General features: G+C 49.4%; 1 protein-coding gene across 3 annotated transcripts in view; it reads left to right on the top strand.

Annotated features, from left to right (window-relative positions):
* Positions 1-25,486, top strand: part of LOC104334355 (phosphofurin acidic cluster sorting protein 1-like) — a 70,351-nt gene that overhangs the window by 25,584 nt on the left and 19,281 nt on the right. For all 3 annotated transcript variants that reach the window (XM_075413269.1, XM_075413271.1, XM_075413270.1), the window contains exon 2: positions 21,093-21,180. In XM_075413269.1, coding sequence (XP_075269384.1) covers positions 21,093-21,180 — 88 coding nt within the window. The remainder of the gene's footprint in view (positions 1-21,092; positions 21,181-25,486) is intronic.

Here is a 25,486-nt window from a genome sequence, read left to right on the forward strand (position 1 = left end):
TTTTGGTTTTTTTTTTACGTCCTGCAGTCTTACCTACTGCTTTATTTATCACTGCTCACCCTTTGGACGCAGACCTGGAAAGTCTTTTACAGGCCCGGGGCATGTTGAGACCTTGACAGTGTTCTTGATCTTCAAGTGGTACCTGGACTTGTAGCTGTTGTGTGTTGTGTGAGTCCAGTGGTTATATGCTGTGGACCTATTGTCAAAGCAGTTGGTTGCCAACAGCAGGGTACTAGACTTAAGGTGGGTGCTGTGGGTGCCCGCTGAGGAGTGGCTGCAGATCCAAGGGTGCCCTTAGCACATTGCCCTGGTTGTGGCTCTCCAGGGAGGGCTCTGTAGAGCCCTGCTGGGGAGAGATGTCCTGCCACCTCTGTTACCAAGGAAACAGTGGCTGCAGTTCACAGCTGCTGAAGATTTACTCTGGACTAAAAAAATTAAAAAAAAAAAAAAAAATTGATTTCCAGACTGCAGCTGCATCAAGTTTCTTGGGCACGACCATGCTGATCTGTTTGGTTGTACCTGACTTTTTGGCTGAGTTTCAGCTGGATCTCAGGTGTGAGTTTTCTGATGCTTTTGGATACCTGTCCAACAGCTTTTTAAATATTTGAGGAAGTTGAGATTTCAGGATGGCTGCAGTACTTTGAGAAGGCATGGGAAGTAGGTCTTGGAAGTTCATCCATTTCTGCTGAGCTCAGCTGGCTGTCTCTACTCTGCCTATCTGCTCTTTTTCCAAGAGCCCATCCACTGGCTGTGCATGTTGTGTGTGTACACGGAGGTCCACAACAGATTACTCTGGCAAGGAACAGCAGCAGTGGTCTGTGGTAAGAGCTGCAAGTGCTCTTACAACAAAGAGATGGTTGGGCAGTATCTCACAGTAATACATCATTTTATTGACCACAGACATTGCAGTCATTGGTGTGAGGAGATTCTGTCTGTTTTAACCAAGCAGATTGTACTGTGGTTGAAGAGGTCTGGGAATAACCTTCCCTAGGGTCTGGCTGTCTTCTGTGACTTGTCTGCGGAGGGTACTCTTGTGGTTGGGCAGCTTGCTACTGACTGGTAATTTTAGGGAAGCCATGGATCCAAGGGCTGAGAAGCCTTTTGGAGCAGGTTCTCATTGGGGCATCTTCTGGTCATTCTGAGCCATTTTCCAATCTGTGAGTCTGTCACTAAGATCACCTCCTAGGGTGAATCTGCAGGCGGTTCTTGCTCAGATACCACTTTAAGGACCTGTCCACCAAAAGAAAACAGGCCGAGCAGTCATGACTTGGCAGAGGGGCAGTTAAAGTTGTCCGACCATGTAAGTCAGAGTATCATTTTCAGGAAAAGCACCGCCTCTCGCACTGTGCGTGGTGCAGTGAAGGTGCTCTGTTCCCAGGGCTGTGTGCAGTGCTGCCTGTCTGTGCTGGGGATGCAGCTAGCAGTGCAGATACTGTGAAGGCAGCTGGTAGGTAGAAAGCTGGCAAAAAGACCTGTCTGCTGCCTCGGTTGCTAGGGGAGCAGCGCTGAAGGGCTCTGCTGTGTCAATCTGTTTGCAGGGAGCAGCCCCCTGTGCTCCCCTCACCCCATCTCAATCTGCTGGGAGTTGAATGTGGTGCCTGTAAGTGACAACGGTGGAGGCCAGCGTGGTGGCATGTACATGACAGAGGGCACTGAGTACCGCAGCATCGGTACTATGGCTTTCTCCTGCTGTGGCCCTGTGCTCACCCAGCTGTCCCGCAAAGAGTGGTGTGCTGCAGTGGTCTCTTTGCACATCAGCAACTGAACGTGCCTGCGGGAACTCTGGAGGCCTTCGTGGAGGAGGGAAGGAGAGGATGTCTGGTGCAGCTCTGCGTGTTCTGGGGAAGCTCTCTGCTGAAGAGTCTCTGTGTTAGTGTTACTTCCTCCCACGTTTCTGGGAGCTGTACAGGTTCAGTAGTGCGTCTGACACTTTTCAGAGACTGCCAAGCTCTGTTTGCTCTTTCTCTCTAAGGCTAGAGAAATGGGAGTCTTGAGACAAAGTAACTTCAGTTAATTTAGCGTCAATGACTGTTTCTTTGCCCGTGCCTTCTGGTGTGATGGGCTAGTTCATAGACCGAAATTGTTTTCAGAGAAGGTTTTTCTGTCTGAGGATGAACGACCTTGAGAATCACCGCGACAAATCCAGATTGGTTTGTCATCCCTTCTCATCCCTTGGGTGCAAGGCACACTGCCTTTGCTATCTTTGTTCTGGCGGTACTAACAGCTCAGCCTCACACAGAAGTGCTGGACACTGCAAGGGCAGTGCAGTACAGTTGAAGCTGTGACACCAGTTGTTTACTAAGAAACTATGCTCCAAGAATGGAGGGCTTTTTTATTTAAATAGGTTGGTATTTCTTGATTCAGAAGATGAAGTTCCTCTTGCAAAAGGGGTTGGGGTGTTTCAATACAAGAAGAATGGACATACATAACCACCGTTAGAGAAGTCTGAAACAAGAACATTAAAGAAGGCTGGATTAAAGGTACTCGTGTAGCCTTGCTTTAGTTCTGCTGTTTTGTTAGCCCTGACAGTTGGAATCGAACTTTATTGTAGTGCAGTTTGAGACTGCGGAATCTTTAACAAAATGGAAAAAAAAAGTCCAAAAAGCTATCCTGCTATGTGAAGTTATCTTGATATCTGCATGATCACTGCCTGGATTAGGGTGGACCTAAGAACATGAATATAGTTGTACTGTTTCGGTCTGGAACTGCCTTAGCTCTGAGTCCTGACTGTGGCTGACAGGGCCTTTACAGAAAGAACGTAGCAAGGGCAAGCACAACCTCCTGACTCTGAAGGTGAACAGCTTGGGTGCTTCCATGGCTGGAACCTTTCTCTGTAGTGGGTGCATTGGAAAAGCCTTTTACAGCCTGAAGTGGTGGCAGAAGAACTTATGGAAAAAACCTGAACAAGTAGCCCACAACTAGGTTCATAGGAGCAGTCTGGAAGATGCCAGTCCGTAACAGCTGGACTACTGAGTGCAATATGTAGCCTCTTGCTTCAGCCAGTGTCATTCCCAGGAGACTGGGAGTGGCTGATGGGAAAACACACTTTTCTAAGGGTTTTAAGAGAGATTTGAGAAACTATAAGCTAGTAAGCATCAAGCACATTAGTAGAAGCTAAAGAACAGAGGTAGTGGAGCACATGGGTAGCTATGATGTTGGTACATGGCCCCTTCTGTAAAAAGAAGGCTTGCCTCTCAGACATTTTGGAATTGTTGAGGCATAAGGACTGTGAAATCCAGTTGATACACTGCTTGGATTTCCAAAAGGCATACAGCAAGGTTTCTCAGAGGAGATTTTTAAAAAGCGAGGCTGCCGTGGAACAAAGGGGAAAGTCCTCACATAGATAAATAGTTGTTTAAATAAATACCAGGAATACATAGTCAGTTGTCATGGTGAAAGCTCTCCAGTGGACATCTGGAGGGATCTGCACTCAGATACCTGTTCAGTGTAATCCTAAATAGAAATGTTCCTTTTTGGAGAAGATTGCTATAGCACCGAAGAACTCCAGCCCAGGGAGCGTCTGCTGAGGGACTGTCTTTCACAGACACTCACACACACTTGCTCTCTGCAGAGCTTTAGCTGCCTAAGTTTTTAGGGAGAGTTTGTGATGGCATGCTGAAGACTTGGATGAAGCTTAGATTTGCATTTCAGGAATGCAAGTTGAACTGTTCGGGCTCAATCTTATTTTTGCTTTTTGATTTGAGAGTGTGAAGAATCTGACGCATCCCTTTTTGGTAAAATATTAGTCTGAGCCCTTGAAACTTCCCAGAGATCAGCACAGGTATTTAAAGTAGGCATATTCCTTCATTCAGTTTCTTTTTGTGAAGTGCCAGGTGATATTAGACTTCTTTGCTTTCCTTAGAAAGAGGAAAAATCGATGCTGAAGCCCGGGGAAGTCATGAAGTGTAGTTTAAAGAGTACATTCTGATGAGACTCTGACAGAAGCCATTGTGTGAGGCACTCTGTCAGCTGGAGACAAATGATTGAGCTTACCGTGGCAACGGTCTGAACCAGCTGCAGGTTTTGATGAGCTCTGTGGGGTTTTTTTGTATTCATGTTATATACAGTAGTGCAGTAGCAAGCGTTTTATTCTGTACCTATACTCATGTCCCCAGTGCTGCAGCCATTCAGGTGTGTTTATGTGTAAGCTCTGCCAGCCAGACCTTCTACTCTCCCATCTGAAGGAGCTGGCAGTGATAGCTCATAGTGTAGTGGAAAGTGAGGAGACAATAACTGGGAACAGAAAACATGTGTTGTTCCAGACACTGGGAAAACAGAGCTCACTCGTCAGCACTCTGCAGTTCAGCTCTAATCCATGAAATGTGCAGTGCCTGCTCAGGCACCCAGGACTGAGCTGGCACTGTGGTTGTTGCACAGCTACTTTGGCTGACAGGGCCGTATGATGACCCTCTTGCACTGCAGATGTTCATCTCTCCTCTCAGAAATGAGAACCTGGAAACTGAAAGGGTGATTTGGTGAACCCACGGTTTACTTTGGTGACCCTCGCCTCCAGGGTGTTTGCTGTTGCCTCTTGGCAGTTGTCTCCCCTGCATTTTGCCGGCACAAGGATCCAGTCAAATTCATAGAGAGGCTCTGAGCGTTTGGGGAAGGACAACACCCCTGTAACATCTGCCAGAGGGCTTGTGGAGATGGGAGAGTGCGTGCTGCTGGGCCTCTCCTTCTCCCACCTCTGTGTGTGTCCATGTGTGTGAACAGAACGTACTTAAACTTGCCATGGGGAAACATATGTGTTCACGTACAGAGCCCAGCTTGCATCAAGTGTTGCTAAACCCTGTCTTTGCACTGCAGTGTACATGGATGTTTGGGTGGGCTTGCATTGGTGGCAGGGCTTGAGGGCTTCTGCTTCTCTCGTGGTGTGGCTTTTTCTCCTGGGAAGTGCTGGCTGCTCACTCCCCTGCTCTTGAGAAGCTGCTTGCTGGCGTGTGGAAGCTCATTGCAATTCAGGGGAAGTAGCTGAAACTTTGCTTCTTCTGGAAAAGTAGGTCGGGGAAATCGGCCTGTCAGGGCTGTCTGGGAGGAGGAAAGGGGATTTGGTGAAGGCGATAAGAGCCCAGCACAATCCACCTCCATCTGTTTTTATTGAAAAGATTTGTGGCATTAAAGTAAATTATAAAGGCTTCTATCAAAATACCAGTTCCTGCTAGAGTGGTATCTGGTGACCTGAGGTGCAAGTCTGAAGTGGGACCTTTGTGTCCGACTTCTCTGTGATCTTGGGCATCTTACTTTCCCTTTCTGTGCCCTGCCGTCTCATCCGAAACACGGAGCTGTGCTGCGGGGCTTGAGGAGGTGTGACTGAATAACCAGCAGCTTTGCTAAGTCGTGCAGTGGGATGGGAGGATGAGGTGAATCGTCCAAGCTCTGGTGATCCGTTGTAGTAGCAAAAGGGAAGAGAAGAGTACAAACAGCTGTGTTTTGGCTACTTGCTTTGTATCTGGAGGGGAAGAGCTGGGGGGATGGTGTGTGTGTGGAAGGATTGCTGTTGCTTGTCTTCCCCTACAGCAGTGGAAGAGAAATTTAGTCAAGCAATGAAATGCTGTGTCCAGTTCAGACCAGGCTCAATGGGAGCTGAGAATTACTGTCCAACTTCTGGCAACCTGGCTGGCTGGAGTAGCTCTTGCTTGCATCCCTCATTCTCCCAAGAGGAGTGTTTTGAGCCTAGTCCAAATGGGTCTCTTTCCTCTTACCTGAGAGGCCTTCAAAGATGTGCAATTGCTGCTGCAGGACAACTGTCAGAGAAGTGCTCTGGTGGGAGGAACTTTTGCCACTGCACCCTGATCTGCCTTCCTTCAGCATTGGCACGTCCCAAGCCAGGCTGCAGTGGGAGTGATTCAGAACAAGCTGGCCTTCCTTCCCATATCCATCTTCATTTTCATGGCTGTGTGTCATGTGCTGGAGACAGAGCAGTGCCTGGTGAAAGGTCTTTGGATGTACATTGCTCACAGTCTGGTAAAGGCAGGCAAAGAGTGGAGCTCGACCAGGAGTGTTTTTGCTTTTGCATGGGCTGTGTTTGTGCATTGCTGCATGAAGCAGCAGCTTGCAGGATGCTCTTGCTTGAGCTTGCCACAGCAGGCAATGAAGTGTGGACATGGATGAGGAGGGACTTACCCTGTGCCACTGGCTGGTGCAATGACTTGCAGCCTGCAGAAGACATTGGAAAGTGTGGCACAGTAGCTCTTACGCATCTGAGGCTTTGCTACCTTGAAGACGGGCTTTTTAACAGCCTTCTGGACTTGCAGAGTATGAACTGACAAGTCTTGGAGGGTGGCAGTGTGTCCTGCTTTAAGCTTGTACTGTACCCAGGGATCGCGTTTGACCGTGGTACAGTAGAACAAAAATGAGAATGACTTTTAAGAATGACTGTGCTTGTAACAGACAAGTATGTGCATAAGGCTGGACAGAGAAGAAAGCAGGTGAACAGCAGCAGCCTCTTTTGTTGTAGTAGGTAGACCCATCCTCGCATTGCTGAGGGCAATCAGCATTTAGATAGGTCAAACCTATCTCTTCCCCTTTGCAAATGTGCATAGCTGGTAATCAAGCGGGTGCTGAGTTTTCTAGATGCCTCAAACGTGCAAGAAATTTATTCAATGTTGCTGCTTTCGGTAGGTGCTGGTCGGCTTCCAAAATGGGAACAGCAAGTTTGCTTTATGTTGGTGAGGCAGGTCAGGTTTTCATGAACATTGGTGGTTTTATGCCGTTCTCTGTATGTAGAATTGATTTTGGGTGATGTGAGCAAGAGTTTCTCATGCTGCCAGTTCGTAGCCTGGTAACTAATCTTTGAATATGGGAGTAATATGTGCCAAGATTACAGCCTCAGTTTCCTGCTCTGCTGGTGCTTTGGGATTGAAGTGCAAATCTATATCAAAATCATCAAATTTGGGTGTCTTATAATGCCAGGCTCAGCTGGAGGCATAAATTTCAAGATGGAAGTGCCTCGCCAGTTCGTATCACAAAGACATGTCCCAGGGAGAGAGGTTTTCTTCAGAAAACTCACAAGGACTTATCCTAATAATATTGGGCCAACGAAGAGAATCTTATTTAGGCACAACAAGACCAATGCATCTTCATGTTAGTTACTTTTGGCAACGTGCACTTATCTGTGATTTCTGCCAGCGCAGATACAATGGACCTCAAGCCTCTTTGACAGAGTTAAAGAGCTGTATGCTGCTAGTAGGAGTCCTCAGAGACTTGGAAGATAGTTGGATCCCTTGTCCCTTTTGGTGGTGAGAAGAGAAACATGCAAGGCTGTCAGATGACATAAACTTCATTTCTTCAAAATGGGTCAGAGCTGGAGTACCAAATGCTAGTAGTGATGCTGCTGGTGCTGCCACCAGACTCCCCAGGGCTCTGCTGCAGACTGGATTCTGTTCAATGCCCTACGAGAGTCTGGAGCTAGCAGATCTTATCGTATACACTCTCCCCTGTTACTTGGAGGTTCAAAGAGGAAAATCAGCTTTCTGCTTTTTCAAGCTTCCAGCTGGGTTTCTTAACTCTGCAAATTGCCAATGAACCAAAGCGTTTCATTTCTGTTTGTGGAAGTCTTCGCTTTGTGCCCCCAGGCCAGGAAAGGACTGTCAATGCTGGGGCTAGCACTCAGCTGACTCTGGTTCCTAGACATCAGTCTGCTGGGTTCCCTGTGCTCACTTTGAGTTCTCTAAAACTAAGAAACATGTTTACTGCAAAAACTTTTTTTAAGTTCACAAAAAATAGCTTTTATTAGCTGTATAGTAGTATGACTTTTAAAATTTCAATGTACTTTTTAGGTGTATTTCTCTTTCGTAAAAGATTTGAATAGAATATCTCAACTTTTGTGTCCGGTCTAAGAAGTGCTGCCTTGGCTTTTATCTGCACATCTACTTTGGAGGAAGGCTGTTATGGAGGAGATTAAATAGAAGAGCTTTTTGCAAATTTTATTGCTGCACTGGGGCTCAAGTGTAATGAAATCTGAAGGGAGACCCAGGATTGCTGAAGGACCGAGGTTCTCAGCCCAGATGAATAGCCACTGTTGTGTGGTCCCCAGAAAGCACACCCACCTGGAAAGAGTTAGTTGTGCATCCGTGACTGACGAATCTGGCCTGGGGCCTGGGCAGGACTGTGTACTTTATTAGCAAGGTCCAGCTGTAAAATCCTGGCCTGGAGGACTATGCCTTGTGAACTGCAGATTGTGGGAAGGTGATTTTCAAGGGCAGGTGCTGTGCTCCCAGGACTGACTGACAGACTTCCATTCATTGTTGGCTTCCCCAGAAGTAGCAATTTTTGCCTACAGTGATCCTGCTCTTACAAGGTCCTCTTGCCTCTTCTTCTGAAGTGAACCTTCTTCCTTCCTTCGATTGTGCTGTTTGTTTGTTCCCGTCCTGTCCTGTCCTTGCAGTCACCTTTTATCTCCTCTGATGATACAGACCATCATGTAGGCACAGATGGTGCCTAGAAGCCCCTTTGACACTGAGTGTGAGTTGGATCACTTGGGATATGTGGGATAATTAGGTATGATTGTGTGCAGATGAAACAAAGCAAGTTGCAGAAAAAGTTGATAAAAACCCTGCGCTGAACAAGGCTGATTTCTACATGCAGAATATTCACTTTTGACTAGGGTGTGATTGGATGAGCTTGTGCCTTGTGACAGTGCTAGAGAGTTAGTTGCTTCTAAGCAGGTAAATTTTGTCCCAGAGCAAAGACGTGCCTTGGTCCTGTGCTGCACATGCTTTGGCTGTTGCAACGTGAAGGCTGACAGTGTTGTATATATTCTTGATGAGGGCAGGAGCAACTACAGTGGGGTCTAGTTTTAACTGACCTGTACATGCTTCTCTAATTACATGCTAATTTTAAGCAGGGATTATTCTTGTAAAGCCGAATTTAAATTTGCCAATGCAATTTTAGTGTATGTTTAAAAACCTGAACTAGTGCAGGCTTGGCATATACCCTTCATCAGGAAGAAGCCGGCTGTAGATAACGAGCAATGGGTGCAGCTGAACCTACTGTGGCCGTTTGAAATTGCACAGTTCAGCCTCACGTGGATGTGGACAGAGAAGTTCTAGAAAGCAGCGCAGTAGTTGGTTGTGAACCCCAGTAAGTGCCTTTCCACTCAAAAGCACTGCAGTGATTTCCTCTCTGATTGAGTAGCGATGCTCTTTAGCCTGAAGATAGTGTGATCTAGCCAGGCTGCTGTGTTGCCCCTCACTTGGGGCATTAGGGTGGGTTGTCTCGTGCCTTCACAGCATATCTGTTAAGGAGCTGCCAGGTATTTCTGAACTAGGTTTTCCTTTGAGTGGTACCCTACTAGTATGTGCAGAACCTGGGTCTTTAGTTAAGTTTGCTCTTTTAGTTAAGTTTGTTGTTGTCCCTTGACTTTTGTCCTTCTCTTAAAAATTGTCACTTGCAGTCTTATTGCCTGCCTTCTTAACCACTTCCTCCATCTTAGACATCGTCAGATTCAGAGGTATCCCCTCATGGCTGTTTTCAAAACTTTTCAGTGTTATTCTGGGCTTGAGCTAGTTTTTATTTCCTTTATAGGCTTCTTTTACAGTTTGATCAGTGAACCAAAAAAGCTGCATTTTTGTCTCTTCTACTTCAATTGGCTGATGCAGAGCTGCCTGTGGGCCAGTCCCAAGGTATGTGCACTGGCATACGCCTTTCTAACAAGCCGTGTAGAAGAGCTGGGGACAACTCATTTCAGAAATATTTAACAACCTCCGGTATAAAATCCAGAAAGAAAGAAAACAAGGACACTACATCTGAACATACAGGTTTGACTAGGCCAACACGTGCCCAGATAACGGGCATAAAGGAGCACCTCTGTTGCACCAGCTGTCTTTGTGTGCACCTATCGTGCAGGAAATCCTTCGCTTTGTCCACAGATTCCCACGGGTTGGTGGGAAGGTTTGTGTGATAAACCACCTGTCCCTCCAGTTCCTGGATTCTCCAGTAGGCACTCCGGTGCTCCAGTGAGCACTACAAAAATGTGCTTTAAAGAGAATGAGTGATTGGTAGGATGTTGAATTTTTCATGTATATTATGAATTCAGATTGGCTAAGGCCAGGGTGTCTTTGGATGGCTGCATGTGCCCCGTGTGGCTGTAACACAGGATGTGGTGAGGAGGCAGACTAGGTTATTCACGGACCCTTTTGCTAGACAAAATGTCTGTCATGATAGCTCCTGGCTCTGCTTGCATGTTGCTGAGATGCTGGCCGTGCACAGTGATCCTTGGAAAGAATGTACTGTCCCACTGGGACAGAGGCTGGAATTGAGCAGCTCCAGGTGCAGAGAATCATCTGCTTAGCCTGCGTGTTGCTTGCTGGAGCCCCTAGGGCCCTGTCAGCCTGTGAGTAACCGTCTGACGCTGCTGAGCCCAAGCTGCAGCGCCTTTGAGAGCAGGGGCTGCGCCCGCTGGGATATCTTGTGGTGCCAGTAAGCATGAATGGCTGCGTGCTTCGCCTGGAGAGGCCCTCAAGGGGAAACTGCACCTGCTCTGGCCTGCTGGAGCTCAGGCTGCTCCCTGGACACAGCTCCTCTGCTTTTGCAGGGTAGCCGGTCCATGCTCCTTGATGCCTGCTGCCAGGGAGCCTGGTGTTACAGGGGTGGACCTGAGCACAAAGCACTGTTCTGTTGCTGCGGGTTTCTGGTAAACACCGTGCTAGCCCTCGGCTAGGGGTCTAGCATGAGCCATAGCGGTGTGTACAACCTTCTCACTTCCACTGCAGCTGCATGGGTTGTGTGGTGTCTCTGCCTCAGAAAAGCATGCATGGTTGGGTAGAAATAGCCCAGCAACTTTGGATTGCAGTGGTGTGACAAGATGGATGCCTCTGCTAGGAGGGGCTATTTCTGAAGCTGACTGACAAGGAGAAGCAGTGCACAGGAGAGCGTTTGCAGGTGTCTCTGTGCTAAAAGGAAAGCTGCTCTGTAGCACCAGGTAAGCTGCAGCTCCTTGCCACGGGGTGTGTGAGATATCTTTGGTATGTCCGTGACAGTGACAGGTTGGAACAGCTTGGACAGGGTCTTTCTAGGCAGATCGCAGGGTTTCCCTTCCACCATCTGATCTTGCTTTTGACACTGAATGCACAGAGTAATTGTTCTCCTGTGATTTTAACAGCTGTCCTTTTATAGCTCCCCCACTTTTCAGACAAGGGTTCTTGTGTAGTGTGTGGTCAGCACAGTGGCCTCACTGGTCTAGATCAGTGGGTTAAGAGACCTGTGTATCAGAGAGGTTAAAAACACATTGGGAAATTGCATGCAGAAAATTTAAGCTCACTTTTAGTCAGCCTGGATCCCTTTTGCTTTTGCCTGCAAGGTGGTCCTCAGAGACCCGGAGCTCTTGCGTGGTGGGTGAAAAGCAGTGCTTTCAGCAGCACCGCAGTATGAAAGTACAGGTGGGTACCAAATTACAAACTGGTTAGAAGGATAAGATTTAAAGGAAAACCAGTGGGGAAAGCTGTGAACAGAGGCTGAATACATCTGGGAAGACAGCACAGCAACTTTGTTAAAATAGCAGTGTTCCAGCCTGTGCAGATCCTGGGGATGATAATGCTAGGCCATGATGCTTCGGTGAGGCATTCTTCTGTTGCTGACTTTTTCTAGCACAGAGCAGCATGACCAGACTGTAAAATTACATTGTGAGGTGCCAGGTTTGTATCTGACTTGAATCAGATTAAATGTTGGCAGGAAAATAATTTTATTGGGAAACATGCAGTTCCCAAGAGTATTTTAGTCTTTCCTCTTAGCTTTTGAACCTGTTGGGCAACTTTGTTTAGTACTTATGGAAGAGCAGAAGGAGAAGAGTTTAAAACCCACATCCCTGGGTATGAGGAGGGTGCAGGGAAGCCTCACAAGCAGCAAAATGTGTCAGTTCAAACTTCGAAGCTGCAGCACCATCAGAGCGGAGAGCTAGGCATTCTCTGCCTTGTCGTTGGCACCTGTTCCTTGCATTTTGCCTTAGTGTGGTTATGTTGCCTACTTGGGCAGACTGGGGGCTTGTGGAGCAGAGCTGTACTGTGTGAGGGAGGCATTTAGTGCGGCTTTACAGGCAGGCATGAAGCTGTGATAAAACAGCAGCAGCCTGGCTGGTAGCTGTGCTGGGTCCAGGGCTGTGCCAGTGCCATCAGAGATGGAGCAGCTCTTCCCTGGAGTGGCTTGGCTCAGAAGGAAAGTGTTTAATAGCACAGAGGAAAGCTGGATGTGCAGAAGGCTGTAGCTTGCCTCAGTGAACAGTGGTACATGCCTTAACTCTCTGTACTGGTAGGTTCAGTCCCTGCTAGTTCATACGGTCTGCTGGGCAGAGCTCTATATTGAATTCTGTCTGGAGAGAGGAGACTTGCTAGGGAGGAGGAGCAGGAGGAACCCTGCCAATGCTGACGGGCTGTAGTGGTCTGTTCCCTGTTGCCCAGGTTCTGCACTGGCTGCGTACGCAAGCAGCACTCATCTTGCCCGGGACCTTGTGGCACTGGGTAGGCCCGGTGCCACACTAGCAGCTGCTCTTTCCTCCCAGTGGGACTAGCCCCATTGGCAGGAGTGACCCCTGAGATCAGGGTAGGAAGGATGCATGTCTTGAGTGTGATTCGCTCTCGAGGCTGGCAAAGCATGTGGGAGCTCTCAGTCGACAGCAGTGATGGGTCACAAGGTGGCATTTCTCAGGAGGAAGCAGTCAGGAGGTGGCATTCAGGTTATATATTGATTTTAGCTGTCTCTTTGCTGTGTGCAGTGTCCCACACTGAGCCATCCTGGAAATGAGTGTGGCAGCGAGCATTGTGTCCCAGACACAAGCCCACAACACAGACAGGTAGTAGGCCAGAGCCGTCCACTTCTTTTCCAGGCTGCCTGTATTGCTGACTCCAACAGTGTGGAGATGTCTGTAGCTATGGAGCCTGCAAAGGACAGTTGGGCTTAGAGAAATCTGCCTGAGAATAGGAAGGGAGCATTTCATCATATAGGCTTACCTTTGGCTTGCCTCCACTATTGCGTTTGCATTGGTCTGAGAAAGCAGCATTTGCCTTGTTTGGAAGCAGTTTGCTTGGAGAAATGCTGGCATACACTTGCCTATGCAATAAGGCACATCCAAACCTCAGAGGACGGCCCAGCAGCCTCGAGAAAGAAAGCACACATGCTCTGGAGCAGTCTGCTGCAGGCCTGGCCAGTGGGAATCCCAGCTGCCTTGAGAGTGTCACTGCTGTCTGTGCTTAGTGGGGATGCTGGAGAACAGGGAATACTCCCTGGTTTGGTGTATGGCCTTGACCAGGCATTGGTGCGAGAGGTGTTTTTCCACTGCAGCCAGGCCTGCTCTGTCCCTAATTCGGGATGCTGTGACCTCTGCAACAGCACTGAAGAAGCCATGCATCTGCATGCCTCTGCTTCGTTGCCCTCCTGCTTGGAAGAGCCCACCCTTCCTCACTACGCCATGGGCAGCAACCAAACAGAGGGATCGCGATATTAGCTCTTGTCCTGAGCAGCCATTCTTTTATTAGAAATGCAGTGTTATGAGTAGTTCGGATCTACATCCATGTGCACTGCATGCACGTTAACATTTTGGCAGCACAAAAGCAGCTGAAAGCCTGTAGTAGATGTAGCTTTTTGGAAAGGAAAGTACTATGCACCCTGAGCACAGCACTGCTGCCAGTCCGTGTGCCTCTCCTGGCATGACTCCCTGTGTTTAGGGCTGGGGTACACTCAGTAGTGCATCTTGGCTGGTCTCTTTTAACAAGGATTTTTCAAAAGCATAACCTGTTAAAACCCTGTGAAGGAAATATGGTGGCTGGTCCAAGAACAGTTTTGGCTACAGTTTGGCTACAGCTGCCAGATACCAGTTTTGAAAGCCCTGGGGAAGAGAATGAATTTGCACATGATGTTAGGTATTTAGAAAGACATTCTCCTAGATAATCCAACAGATCTCTTCTGTAATGCTGAGTGAGTCTTATGTCTTCCAGACAAAATCAGTGAATCCATTATCTGGCTGTGCTCGATCCTCACTCACACCTGACTGCTTTCACACAGGTAGCAAGCAGCTCTGATAGCTGTTGCTGGTGATCACTAGTAGGTACTGCTGGTGGCCAAGACATGCACACAGTCTGTCAATGTTCTTGTCCCTTGTCTGAGCCTCCTTATCTTGTAGGTGCATTTGACCCAGCCTGATATGTCTGCTATGCCTTGTCCTAACTGTTGTATCTCTTTGGGGTGTGACCTGCTCTTTCCTGTGCGTCTGTTGTGAGTGGTTGTGCCATCTCAGTGGTATTGCAATGCTATGAAATATATATCTGAACACAGAGGAGTGCTGAGAGCTTATGATGGGAGAGCAGGCTGTTCCTGGGAGGCCTCTGGGTGGCAGTCGGAGCTTCTGGGCAGACCCACGTATGGTCCCTGCAGTGGGAAAGCCGCTTCTGAGTGTGTTGAATAGAGCAGCTGGGTGCAGCAGGCTCAAGGGCAGGTCGCTGACCAAACCAGAGCTGTTCTGAGATCATCTGCCCAGAGATTAAAGAGTTAGGCACTCTTCCAAGGGCTGATCGGAGCAGGGCATGCCTGATAGATGTACATACACGGTGAGATGATGATGTTTAATGTAGTTAAGAATGGACTGCCCAGCCAGATGAGGATGGCGGGGGGCTGTTGGGATGGGCTTTCTCTCCTGTGAGGATAGGAAAAATGAAAAAATGAGGTGCTCCAATTTGAGACAGTGGTGCTGAGGTCGCATTTAATGTGCTGCACTGTCAGGGTCTGGACTGGCCTCTTTGAAACTACGCCGCAGTCTGTCTTGAATGGCCATCCCAGGGGGCATGTGCTAACCAGGACACAAGGCTGTGAGGAGGACTCTGGGCAGCTGCAAGCAGCCAGCCATGAAGACAAGGAAAGGTAGATGTATCTACTTGCAGGACACTGTTTTCTTCCCTTTGCCCCCCGTTTGTCTGGACTGAGGATGCTGTCTTGCTCTTAGTAATGTATGCCCTGCTGACACTAGCATTCTTTGCTGTTCCCAGCATGCCTTTGCCCTCTGTCCTTCTGTCACATAGTGCAGCCAACTTGCTGCTGTGGGGAGAAGGACCTCCTTCTCAGCAAGGGCTTTACATTCTTTCGCTATTATAACCCTCAGAGGCAAAAGGAAGAAGAGTGTCAGCTGGTCCTCCAGAATGTCTCAGCTTTGACCTTGGGTTCGGTCTGTCTAGACTTGGAAGGAGGTAGGATGATGGAGGGGACCAGGAATAGTCACATGGGAAAACAGGATGGATTTCCTAACGCTAGCAGAGCCCTAAGCTGTGAAATGCTCTGCAGGAAGTGAGGGGATGTAGCAAACTTGGGAGTTTTGTCTTCCTGTCCCTCATTCTTTGGGGTTTCCTTTGGGAAGGTCGCTTGGGATTTGGGAGGAGTCAAACCTACTGCAATTTGCAGTGATAGACGTCTGCTCTGGATGCAGCAGCAGGGCAGATGTGCGCTATTGGTAGCAAGCTGCTGTCAGCCAGGATGTTGGGGAGACGAAGTGGTCCTCTCATGGCAAGGAGAGGATTGCTGGTCAGCACCAGGGCTGTTCTGCTGTGCACCACCTCGCGTAGCTCAGCTAGGGGACCTGACACACCGCAGGCATTTGGTGGCCCTGGCCCTAGCTCTTTCCTTGGGGACCCCAAGGAATGGGGTCATGTCCTTTGGCCTCTGCACCCTACTGTATTAGACCACTTCAGTGCAGCTTGCTTTACTTGCCTTTCCCAGGCTGCAGCAGTTGCAGTTGCTGGAGGGCAGAGACGCAAGAGTGTGCTAGCAAGCTGTGAGTGCTCTGTCACACTTTCTCTTGGGGAGGCTCTCAAAGCAGGCTGATGTCGGCTTTCATCCCAGTTCCTCTTAAAGCACGTAATTGGCCCACCTACACATCCTGATGCCCGAGCTGCGGGGCCTGATGAAGAACCTGCTGCTGTCCCATTTCATCGCTCCTGTTTGCTGGCAACAGGGACTTGGTTTCTGAAAGTGGAGCAGGTCTCTCCTCCCCGCTGCGTGCGTCAGTGGTGTCTCGTGCATACATAGCACTTACAGCTCAGGAGTGTCTCGGTTTCAGAAAGCTGTGGCTGAGAGGGCATTCCAGGCGGTATCTCACTGGTAGCACCTCCCTTGGCACTGGCCACTGTCAGAGGTGAGCCGCAGGGCTGGACACCCCTGTGATCAGAGGGGGTAAAGCTGTGTTTACAAGCTGCTCTGTGAGACTGGCCCGTCTGCCGGGCATCCCCGTGGCCCGGGGTGCCTGGTGCTGCTGGCTGCCTTCTGCCCTCTAGTGGGAAGCTCTGCGGGAAATAAGTGCTGCACAGCGGCTCGGCAGGGGTGCAGGGATGTCCCCTGCGCACCTTGTGAGCCCCACTGAACGTCTGGCAGCTCTCCAGAAGCCCGGTCTCGGGGGTGGATAGCGCCTGGAAAGGCAAACCTGAGCTGTCAAAGTCAGGAAAAATATAGAGGAGCTGCTAAACTGCAGCTATTAAAGGCTTAGCCGACTGTGCATCTAATAAGGGTGATGGTGCTGACAAGGATGTGTGGAGGGCCAGTGCTGGGAAAGGTGGATGTGTTCTAACGTTTGTAGGTGGCATGGGAGCTACAGGCAAAACCCAGGGAGCCTGACTGCTGCTGCTTAAAGAAATCAGTGCAAATATTCAAGAAAAAAACCCTGCCCGGAGAATGAGCTGCCACTCACCAGTGGTCAGTAAGCCATGCGCTGAACAGCCCAGGGTGCCAGTGGAAAAAATGTACCGTGTTTGCGCAAAAGGAGTGTGAGAGCTGCTGTTAAGGTTTTATATCCTGTTAGCAGCCAGATGTACCATTCAAAGAGCCCCCGTTGCTGCCTCACTTTGTACTCTAGCCTTCATCTTCCATGTATGATCCCGGTGGAAGTGCTCCTCGGCACTTCTGCCTCCTCAGTGCCTGTGTCCTGTGCGGAAAGAAATGTCTGATGTTCCTTGTTTACACAGAGCTCAAGCTGCTTCTCTGGCAGGCACCTTTGCCAGTTTGTGGATAACTTTTGGGTAGTTGTGCAGCTCCAGTTCTGCAGGGTGCTTCTAAAGCTGCTGCTCCCCCACTGCGTATGGTGTACCCCTAAATCTTTTTGCTGAGGCCATAGGTAGGTAAAAATTGTTTTCCTCTCCTTACTAGTTGCTCTCAGGCTTGTGGGCAAAGCACAGGCTCTAACCTGCTCCTCCTGTACTGTGCACAGATGTATTTTCATCCCATGTTCCTTCCCTCTCCACCAGCCTTAGGAACTGTACCTCTGACGTGCATTCCCCCAGCATCAGGGGCTTTACAGATTTGTGGCGTTCACCGGAACACTGGCCTTGAGGTGCAACAGTAAAACCAGCCACTGTGAGCAGCAGTTACCTGTTGGGACAGGAGGCTGGGTAAATTTGCAAACAACAGCTGGAGCCAGTGCTTTGCTGCTGGCACTGAATTTCACAAAATGCATGTGTTACAGGAGCTTTGCTTTTCAAGATGAACTCACAGGCCAGGTTTTTGATAATATTATAAGTGTTGCATCAGACTTCAGAACAAAACCTCCAAATTCGTCATTTAACTAGAGAGAAAGGAAACAGCTGGGAAGCTGCAACTTAGAGCGGGGAAAAAAAAAGGAAAAAATGTGCCTAGAATGATGCTTTGGGATGTTTTCAAAGTATGACTTCAGTGTCTGAGAACATACTCTAGAAAATTGCATACTCAGAAAATTTCAGCTTTGAGATTTTGATGTTGTCAGACAGTTAATTCGGTGAGTTCCTAGGCTTGCTCCTTCCCCCTCCCCGTCTTATTTTGATGTGATTGCTTGTGGTTCAGAATCCCAACTTTGAAAGTCAGTGCTTGCTTTGCTTCGCTACGGTGAGTGTGTGTCTGTGTGCATGTGTGTTGGAGCACACGTGTGCCTGCTCCTTAGCCGTGAGCGGTGCTGTCGGGGTGCATGCGTTTGTGTGTCTGTGTCTGTGCTCCTTTTCGTTGCCATCATCGTAGCTGGGGGTGGTGGCAGGGATGGGTGTGTGAGTGCATGTGTATGTACATCTACTCCTGTTTGTTACCTCCTCAGCCAGCAGCCATGGTGGGGTGTGTGCTCCTGCTTAGTACCAGGTTGAATAAGGAGGTAGAGCAGAAGAAGTGAAAAGCAGGAGCTGCTTTATTTTGTGACATGTTTAAAAAGCCAGGACTAGGAAAGGGGATTTTTGACTAACTGACCATCCCAGTTAGTGGTGGAAAGAAGGCAGCATTTTTGAAGATAATACCAGGAAATGACAAGTATCTCTCACCAGCAAACGATCAGTAGTGGTGTGTAGGAGTACTGGAGTTCTAGGAGACTGTCGGACTGTCCTGTTAGGGCTCACTTTCTTTGTTTCTGTCAGTCACTCTTGCTGTCAGTGTTACACAGTCATGTTCACCACAACTCAATATAGAGGAAGTCCTTGCAGTAGTTCCACAGCTCAAGAGCAGTTGCTACTTTTTCTTCTTAATTATATGAGCAAGTAGATCCAGGTTTATAACTTATCTACCAAAAAGTTCAGTGACTTGGGGGGTTCACACAGTGATCAGTTCTGGGTGAGCCCATGAGGTAGTTGCTGTGGGATTTGGCTGAAGTGTTCAGAGCCATACCGTTCTGATCGCTGGGGAGCGATCCTGGGCTACAGAGATCTGCAGGGATTAGTGTGAGACCCACTGCTGTCCAGTACTGGCACTAAACACCTAGTGGTGACACCAGTCTGGGTGATGCAGGGATTGGTTAAGTAACAGATCAAAAGGGGGTCATCAGGGACAGCCAACCTACTAGGGAGCACCCTTTTAAAAATTGTGTGCTCTCGTGCTGCAAATAAAGACATTTAGACTCCAGAACATGCGTGCTACTCCCTGTGGGAAGGGCAGCGGTATTTTAAAAAGCACTGTTCTGAGAAGGTATTGGAGTTGCAGGGTACAAGCTATACCTGAGTTAGTGAGATCTTCAAGTGCTGTAGAGGGGGATGAGCAGAGGGTGGAAGGAGGTAACCACCTTCCTGCATGTGGTATGGGAAGGACAGGGTCTCCCACTGTATGAAAGAGATCTTGAAAACTGGAGAGGGGCAGAAAGAGAAGAAAGAAGCTTTAAAGTGCCTTATCTGAGATAAAAGAGCTGCCCAAGTGGGCAGAGCTGATCAGTATGCACATACTCTTCCCCAAGGAAAAATACCAGGTACTGACAGGACTCCTGAGTGCCTCAGAGAGGAGCATGAAGAACTAATGAGTGGATTAGTTTGGGTAAGGAGCGTGTTTTCACAGTGAGAACAACTGCCAGGTAGAATTATAATCTTTCGATATCCTCAAATTAAGACTAGATATCATTATGGAAGTTTTAATCTTTTGGGGATAACTTTTCCATGCAGGTAACAATCATGACTCAATCAGTGCTGTATGGAAAATATGAGCAGATGTTCTGTCCTTGCCTTACACATTCAAGCCTTATTCCTCTCTGTGGCTTTCCTAGGGACTAAGGACAGTTGAAATTAGCACTGGCTAGTGATGGTGTTAGCCAAGCTTAGCCTCTTTGCAAACTTTTCCTTAGTACATCTGGTGTAGTTGCTGTACCCCGTCGTTCTGGCCAGCACTCAGTCCTGCCCTCTCTGCCCTAGGGGTGGCCTCCTTGTCTTTGGCCACGCTCCCCACAGCTCACTCCTAGCCTTGCCAAAGTATTTCTGGGGAGAAAGAAGCCTGTCCTAGATCGTAAGATTTCTCCCTTCCTACAAGCAGAGGCTCAGAGGGGATGGGTGGACAGGGATGGGATCACTGATTGCAGTGCTGGGGTGCACAGGGTACGAGGGCTTAGGGGGCTGTAGCCCTGGGCCTTGGCTGAAGGAACCCAGCCCATCTGGCAAAGAGGTGGGCAGAGCTGGCCTGCACTAACAGCTTCCTGACTTCTGGTCTCCACCATGCCCTGCTGTCCAAACACAAAGGACAGAGCAGCAGGGTTGCAGTTACAGTCCAGCAAACCTTCTGCACAAGCTAAAATCATTTTAGCAGGGAGGTCAGGCATGTGGTAGGAGGTGAGTGCTTGCTAAGCCCTAAACCTGTCCTTCAGTATCAGTATGGCTGTCTGTCCTTCCCTTTCCAGTGTTGTTCCACCTCTGGGCTGTTCTACACTGTTGCTGTACATTAGCATAGCAAGAGCAGGGTTTTTTTGTTCTTAAAAAAAAGAAAAAAAAAGCAGGGGCAAGTAGATTTGACGAGTGTGTCAGACAGAAAGGTATTGGAGAATAGCCCATCTGTTCTCAGGAAGGGTGGCCTAAATCTCAGGTACAGCACACTGGTACCCACAACAGTCCTGGGTGCCACTGGGTGCAGCCATGCAGATGTTGAACGTGGAGCACAGAGGCTAGCTTGCAAAACATGACAGTGGTGGTGTTGCTTGTGAAAACATGTCTGGCCTGTGCTCCCTGACACATGGTTCCTCGCGAGTAGTCTCCGTGGGAGTCCTGCTGCAGGCTCCTAGGCAGGAGGGCTGGGTGGCTGGCTGTCTTACAGGCACTGACTAATCCTCTGAGCAGCGAAAGTAGCTCTTCTCAGTCAGCCTCAGGCTCCTTCGTGGGTTTTTCCTGGAAGTGCCGTTTACCATGCTGAGTGCCTGGGATTTGAGGCTGTCAGGGTGGCTCTGCTGCACAAGGCTTCCTGCAGGGCTGCTGCCTCCCAGCTTCCCGAGTCAGCTCTGTGTGATACTGTCCAAGAGAAGAGCTGAGTTGTGATGTCTGCATGGGAACATTTGCCTTAACTAAGTCCAGGATAAGAGTGGATTTAAGTGCTTTGGTTTATAAATAAACAGCACTGTGGCCAAGGTAGATTTAAGCAGAGCTGGCAACAGCCCTGCTTGGGAAGGGATCTCTTTACCACATGGCCTGTTGTTGGACTTCCTGTCGTATGCTAATCCCTTAAGCCTACTTTAGCTCCGTTAATTTTCCTTCTTTCCTTTTTTCCTCTGATGGGCTGTCTCGGTGGCGCGTGAATGCCAGTGTTCCTCGGCCAAGCTTCTGCCTGCGGCTGGGCCAAGCATCCAGGCTGCCTTCCGAGCACCGGGTACCATGTGGCAGGGTCCCAGGGATGGTGGTGCCTGAATGTGTCCCATTCTCTCTGTCTTACAGGCTCTGCAGTCTACGCCTGAAGAAACTCACGGTGCTGAAAGAGCTGGACAAAGAGCTGAGCTCTGTGCTTATCGCTGTGAAGATTCAGGTAGGCTCCTCTCCTTGCTGCTACCTGAGGGCAGCAAGCCCATCCTTGTGCCGTCTGTGAAAGTGCTGGTCTGCATGTCCCTTGCCTTGTGCCAACCCATTGCTTCTGTCTCTGTTAGCACCCCTGGGGAGATTTTGACTCTCAGGCAGGTGGGGCTGACACCCCAGGGACAGCAGCAAGCTGCCTGGTGCTGGTTTGTATCAGGGATGAATATGGTTAGGCGTCTGCACTGGGACAGAGCGCGTCTTGCTTCCCTGGCTGCCTCAGCCGAAGCCCTCCTCTCTAGCTGCTGTTTGGAGTTTGGCATCCCCTACCCCACCATTCCCGACCTGTTAGACAGGCTCAGTGCTGGGTGGTTCTGGCAGTGCCCTCCATCTGGATCCCCTCCTGGGAAGTGAAGGGTGGAAAGGAAAGGATGCAAGGGATCAGCAGCTCTGTGCATGACGTCTGCTGATATTTGCACCCTGTGTGATCTCACTGCTGCCTCTGCTGTTCCTTCTCTTTCTCTGTGCATCCCCACTAGGCCTGGTGCCTCTGCTCTGAACCAGGCAGAGGGGAGGGGAGAGGATCTTTGTCACCAAAGGGAGAGGGAATTTGCTGCCATCTTGGTGTGTGCAATCCTCTCCCCTCCCTCTCTGCAGCTGGTGGTGAAGAGATGGGTCCCTGTGGGTGCAGGCGCGTCCTCTTCACCTGCCAAAGGACAGCATGGAAGCAAGATGCCTCTTGAGTATGCTGTCCTTGCCACAGCTCCCCTAACCTAGCTGGGATGCTGGTGTCCTTCCTTCATTCTTGTCAGCTGGCAGAAAAGCTGCTGATCCCATTGAAAGCACTGTGGGGCGGGAGCTCAGCAGCTTTGCACTCCTACAGAGCTCTTTGTGCTGCACATATTAGTATCTAAATCCTGGATTAGTCCTGGAAGCTGCAGTATTAGTGGAGCTCTGGAAGCTGGGGTTTGCCTTCATGGCAGACCTGATTCACTTGCACAGAAAGAACTGAAAGCAAAATGTGTTAAACCTGGGGCCTGGATAGAGGGCAGCAGGAGGGTGTTGTGGTCCACACACTATTGGTCAGTGTCCCACTTTGTTGGCCTTTCCGTTACTGTGTGTATGGTGTCATTCAGGAGAGCTGAAAGCGCTGGGCTTTCAGCCCTGAGACCTGTGCCCCTTTGGTGCAGGCTTTAGCAAGGGGTCAGCCTCAGCAGGAGAGAGCTGCCTGGCCCCTGGAGATGCGGGAGCGACCAAGGCTGGGCCACAGGTGCCAGCAGCATGGGACTGGGGGGCTGGGAGCCAGCTGGGGGCTGTGGGTCCCACGTGGCTGGGAGGGCTAGGCTGATCCCTCACTCCTGTTATCTCCTGCACTGTCGGCCCAAGCTGTCTGTGCTTCTCTGGGCTGGGGAACCTGGGGCTCCTGTGCAGCCCCTCTTTGCTGGAGCTGCCATGTGCTGAGTACGTACGTCCTCAGCTGCCCCCCCTCTCATGCACTGCAAATGTGAGACTGTGGAAGAAGCTGCACAGTGGGACTCCAGCTCTTTCAAACAGATCAGCCCTGTTCCTGCTGCAGGCCAACCTTGCACCCTGTTGGCCGAAGAAATCAACAGCCCTCAGCAGCGACTGTTTGAGGCCACAGGGGCTCTTCACTGCAGGGCTCCTTTCCCTGCCAGAGAACAGAAGCTACATTCAGGGTCTTAATTTAAACATGGTCACCTCTTCTCTGCAAGGCCACATACCGGTGTCTGCACGCTGGGGTAGGCTCCCTGCAAAGCTGAAGGAACCTGGAGGAGAATGCTTCTGTTTGCATTACCTTGTGGCTCGACAGTCACTGTGGGAGTGGGGTGGATTTCTGTGCCTCCCCAGGCTCCCCAGGCTACTTCCACCTGCCTGAGCAGCCACCTTGGCAGGGTCAGGGACTGCTGAGCCTTCCTGGAAGGCAGATGGAAGCTGTAGGCAGCTTCAGCGCGGCCTGCCTACAGAATGGCCTCAGATGGATCCATCCCTCCTGCTCCTCTCCTAGGTAACACTAGCAAGAAGCTGTTTGAAGGCTGCCCAGTGAGCGTTGCCATCTCCGTCTTTTGGATGGAAACAGCTGATGCATGTAATTTGGGGAGGATCTGCAAGTTCCCAAGAGGGTGGGACTAGTGGAAAGGGGAGCTGTATTTTCTCTCATTTCAGTAGTAGCTGTGAGTGGGGCTGGCACCAAGACAATAGCCCCAGCACTGGAGACAGTCTGCTCAATCTAAGTCTGCTCTATCTAAGCCCGTCTAGAATATCTGATCTCATTCTCACAGTGATCATGCCCTTTTGGTCTTAAAAGACAGCTTCAAAGTGCGGCACGTGCTGTTATCTGTCCCTTCATCTGAAAAGGCCGCTGTCAAAGGACTAAGGGTGCTTTCTACATCTACAGAATATGCCCATTTCCCAGAGGTGGTCTAAATATTTAATGTTCAGTGGCTTCCAGTGAGATAAAGTCTGAATTGCTGTGAAAAAGGGGACTTACTCTTATGCCACTTGAGTGATTTTAAACCTTTATCCCTCATTGTTTAATTTAACAGACTGGAGATGTCACAGAGCATTTCTTTCTGTGTATTGTTCAGTGTGGCATTAAGAGATTCAGATGTGGCTGGCTCAGCTCCATTAAGGTGCGGATACCTGTCTTGGCATTACACCTCATTGTGGTGTGAAGGGAAACATGGTGCTTCCTCTCAGGAGAGAGACTTACCGTAATTCAGAAACACCCAGTCTTGAGTCACAAATAGAGGAAACATTCAAAGAAAGGAGAGAGTCAAGCGGAGAGCTATGAGGATGACGAGAGGACTGGAACATCTCTCCAACGAGGAAAGGCTGAGGGAGCTGGGCTTGTTTAGCCTGAAGAAGAGAAGGCTGAGAGGGGACCTTATAAATGCTTCTAAATATCTTAAGGGTGGGTGTCAGGAGGATGGGGCCAGACTCTTTTCAGTGGTGCCCAGCGACAGGACAAGGGGCAACGGGCACAAACTGAAGCAGAGGAAGTTCCGTCTGAACATGAGGAAAAAATTCTTCCCTCTGAGGGTGACAGAGCACTGGAACAGGCTGCCCAGGGAGGATGTGGAGTCTCCTTCTCTGGAGATATTCAGGACCCACCTGGATGCAGTCCTGTGCAGCCTGCTGTAGGTGACCCTGCTTCGGCAGGGGGGTTGGACCAGATGACCCACAGAGGTCCCTTCCAACCCCTAACATTCTGTGATTCTGTGAGAAGAAAAGCCCCAGCACTCCCAGAACTTTCGGCTCCTGTGACAGGTGCTGTGGGAGAGATGCAGATCTTCTTGCAGCTGCTTGCAGGATGTGGCTGGTGACTCAGGTTCAACCCTTGGTGCTGCTGTAGAGGGATGATGCTGGCAACCCCTGCTTAGCGGACCAGAATGTGTGCTGCAAAGCAGGCCAGGCTGAGAAGCTCGTTTGCCTCTACCAGGCCTGCCTGCTACCCTGGCCCTGCTCCCTGGAGGAACCTGGATTTTTTGCTCATGCTTGCTATGCATGGAAGGTACATGCAGAGTTTTCTGTCTACACCTCACTCGTGCTTTGTTTCTAAACTTTTTGCAACTGCTTGTAGGATTTTCCACTCCTGCCTGAGCAATCCCAGCTACCCCCGAAATAACTAAATTTGCTGATGATATTTAGTGGGCTGTTCTCTCCCAAAATGCACCTTTAGCTTGAATTCTGAGTAGTGCTTTGTTGTCTGCCTTGGCCTGGTCTCCCATACTGTGTTAGTTCTCCTTTTCCAGGTTTGGTATGCTCTTCTAGCCTCAACTCCATGTTTTAAAGAAGACCCATCAGGACAGATTTATACCTGAAATTGGGGATAGTACGTTGCAAGCCACACCTGGGCATCATATGCCTGTGTATAGTAGTGAAAGCTTCTGTATGTTTTCAGTCTATTCGGTAGTGAAATTCTGTTACCACAACCTCTCCCTATTGCTTTCCACTTCCTTGCAGTCTGTGTCATCTGTGATCTTCACTGTCACAGTCTAATGTTAAGTTCTCCTGTAGTACTGATGGTGGTACTCAGCTGTTCTGCTGAGAAGTTGGTCTTGCCTGACATTACTTGAGTTGCAGAACAGCTGAGCTACATCAGATGCTTAAGGCCGTGTCCAGTTGAGGTTTGAATTTCGCAAGTGATGGAGAATCCTCAGTCTTCCTGTGTCCTGTCCCAAGGTTTGCTTGCACTCACAGAGAGAAGAAAAAAAAAATAATCTCAAGATCTAATGGTAATTTCCCATGTTCCAGCTCATGCCCTTTACCTCTCACTCTGTCCCTGTGCACCTCTGAGAGAA

The sequence above is a fragment of the Opisthocomus hoazin genome, chromosome 2, assembly GCF_030867145.1.
Source record: "Opisthocomus hoazin isolate bOpiHoa1 chromosome 2, bOpiHoa1.hap1, whole genome shotgun sequence".
NCBI classification, from domain to species: Eukaryota; Metazoa; Chordata; class Aves; order Opisthocomiformes; family Opisthocomidae; genus Opisthocomus; species Opisthocomus hoazin.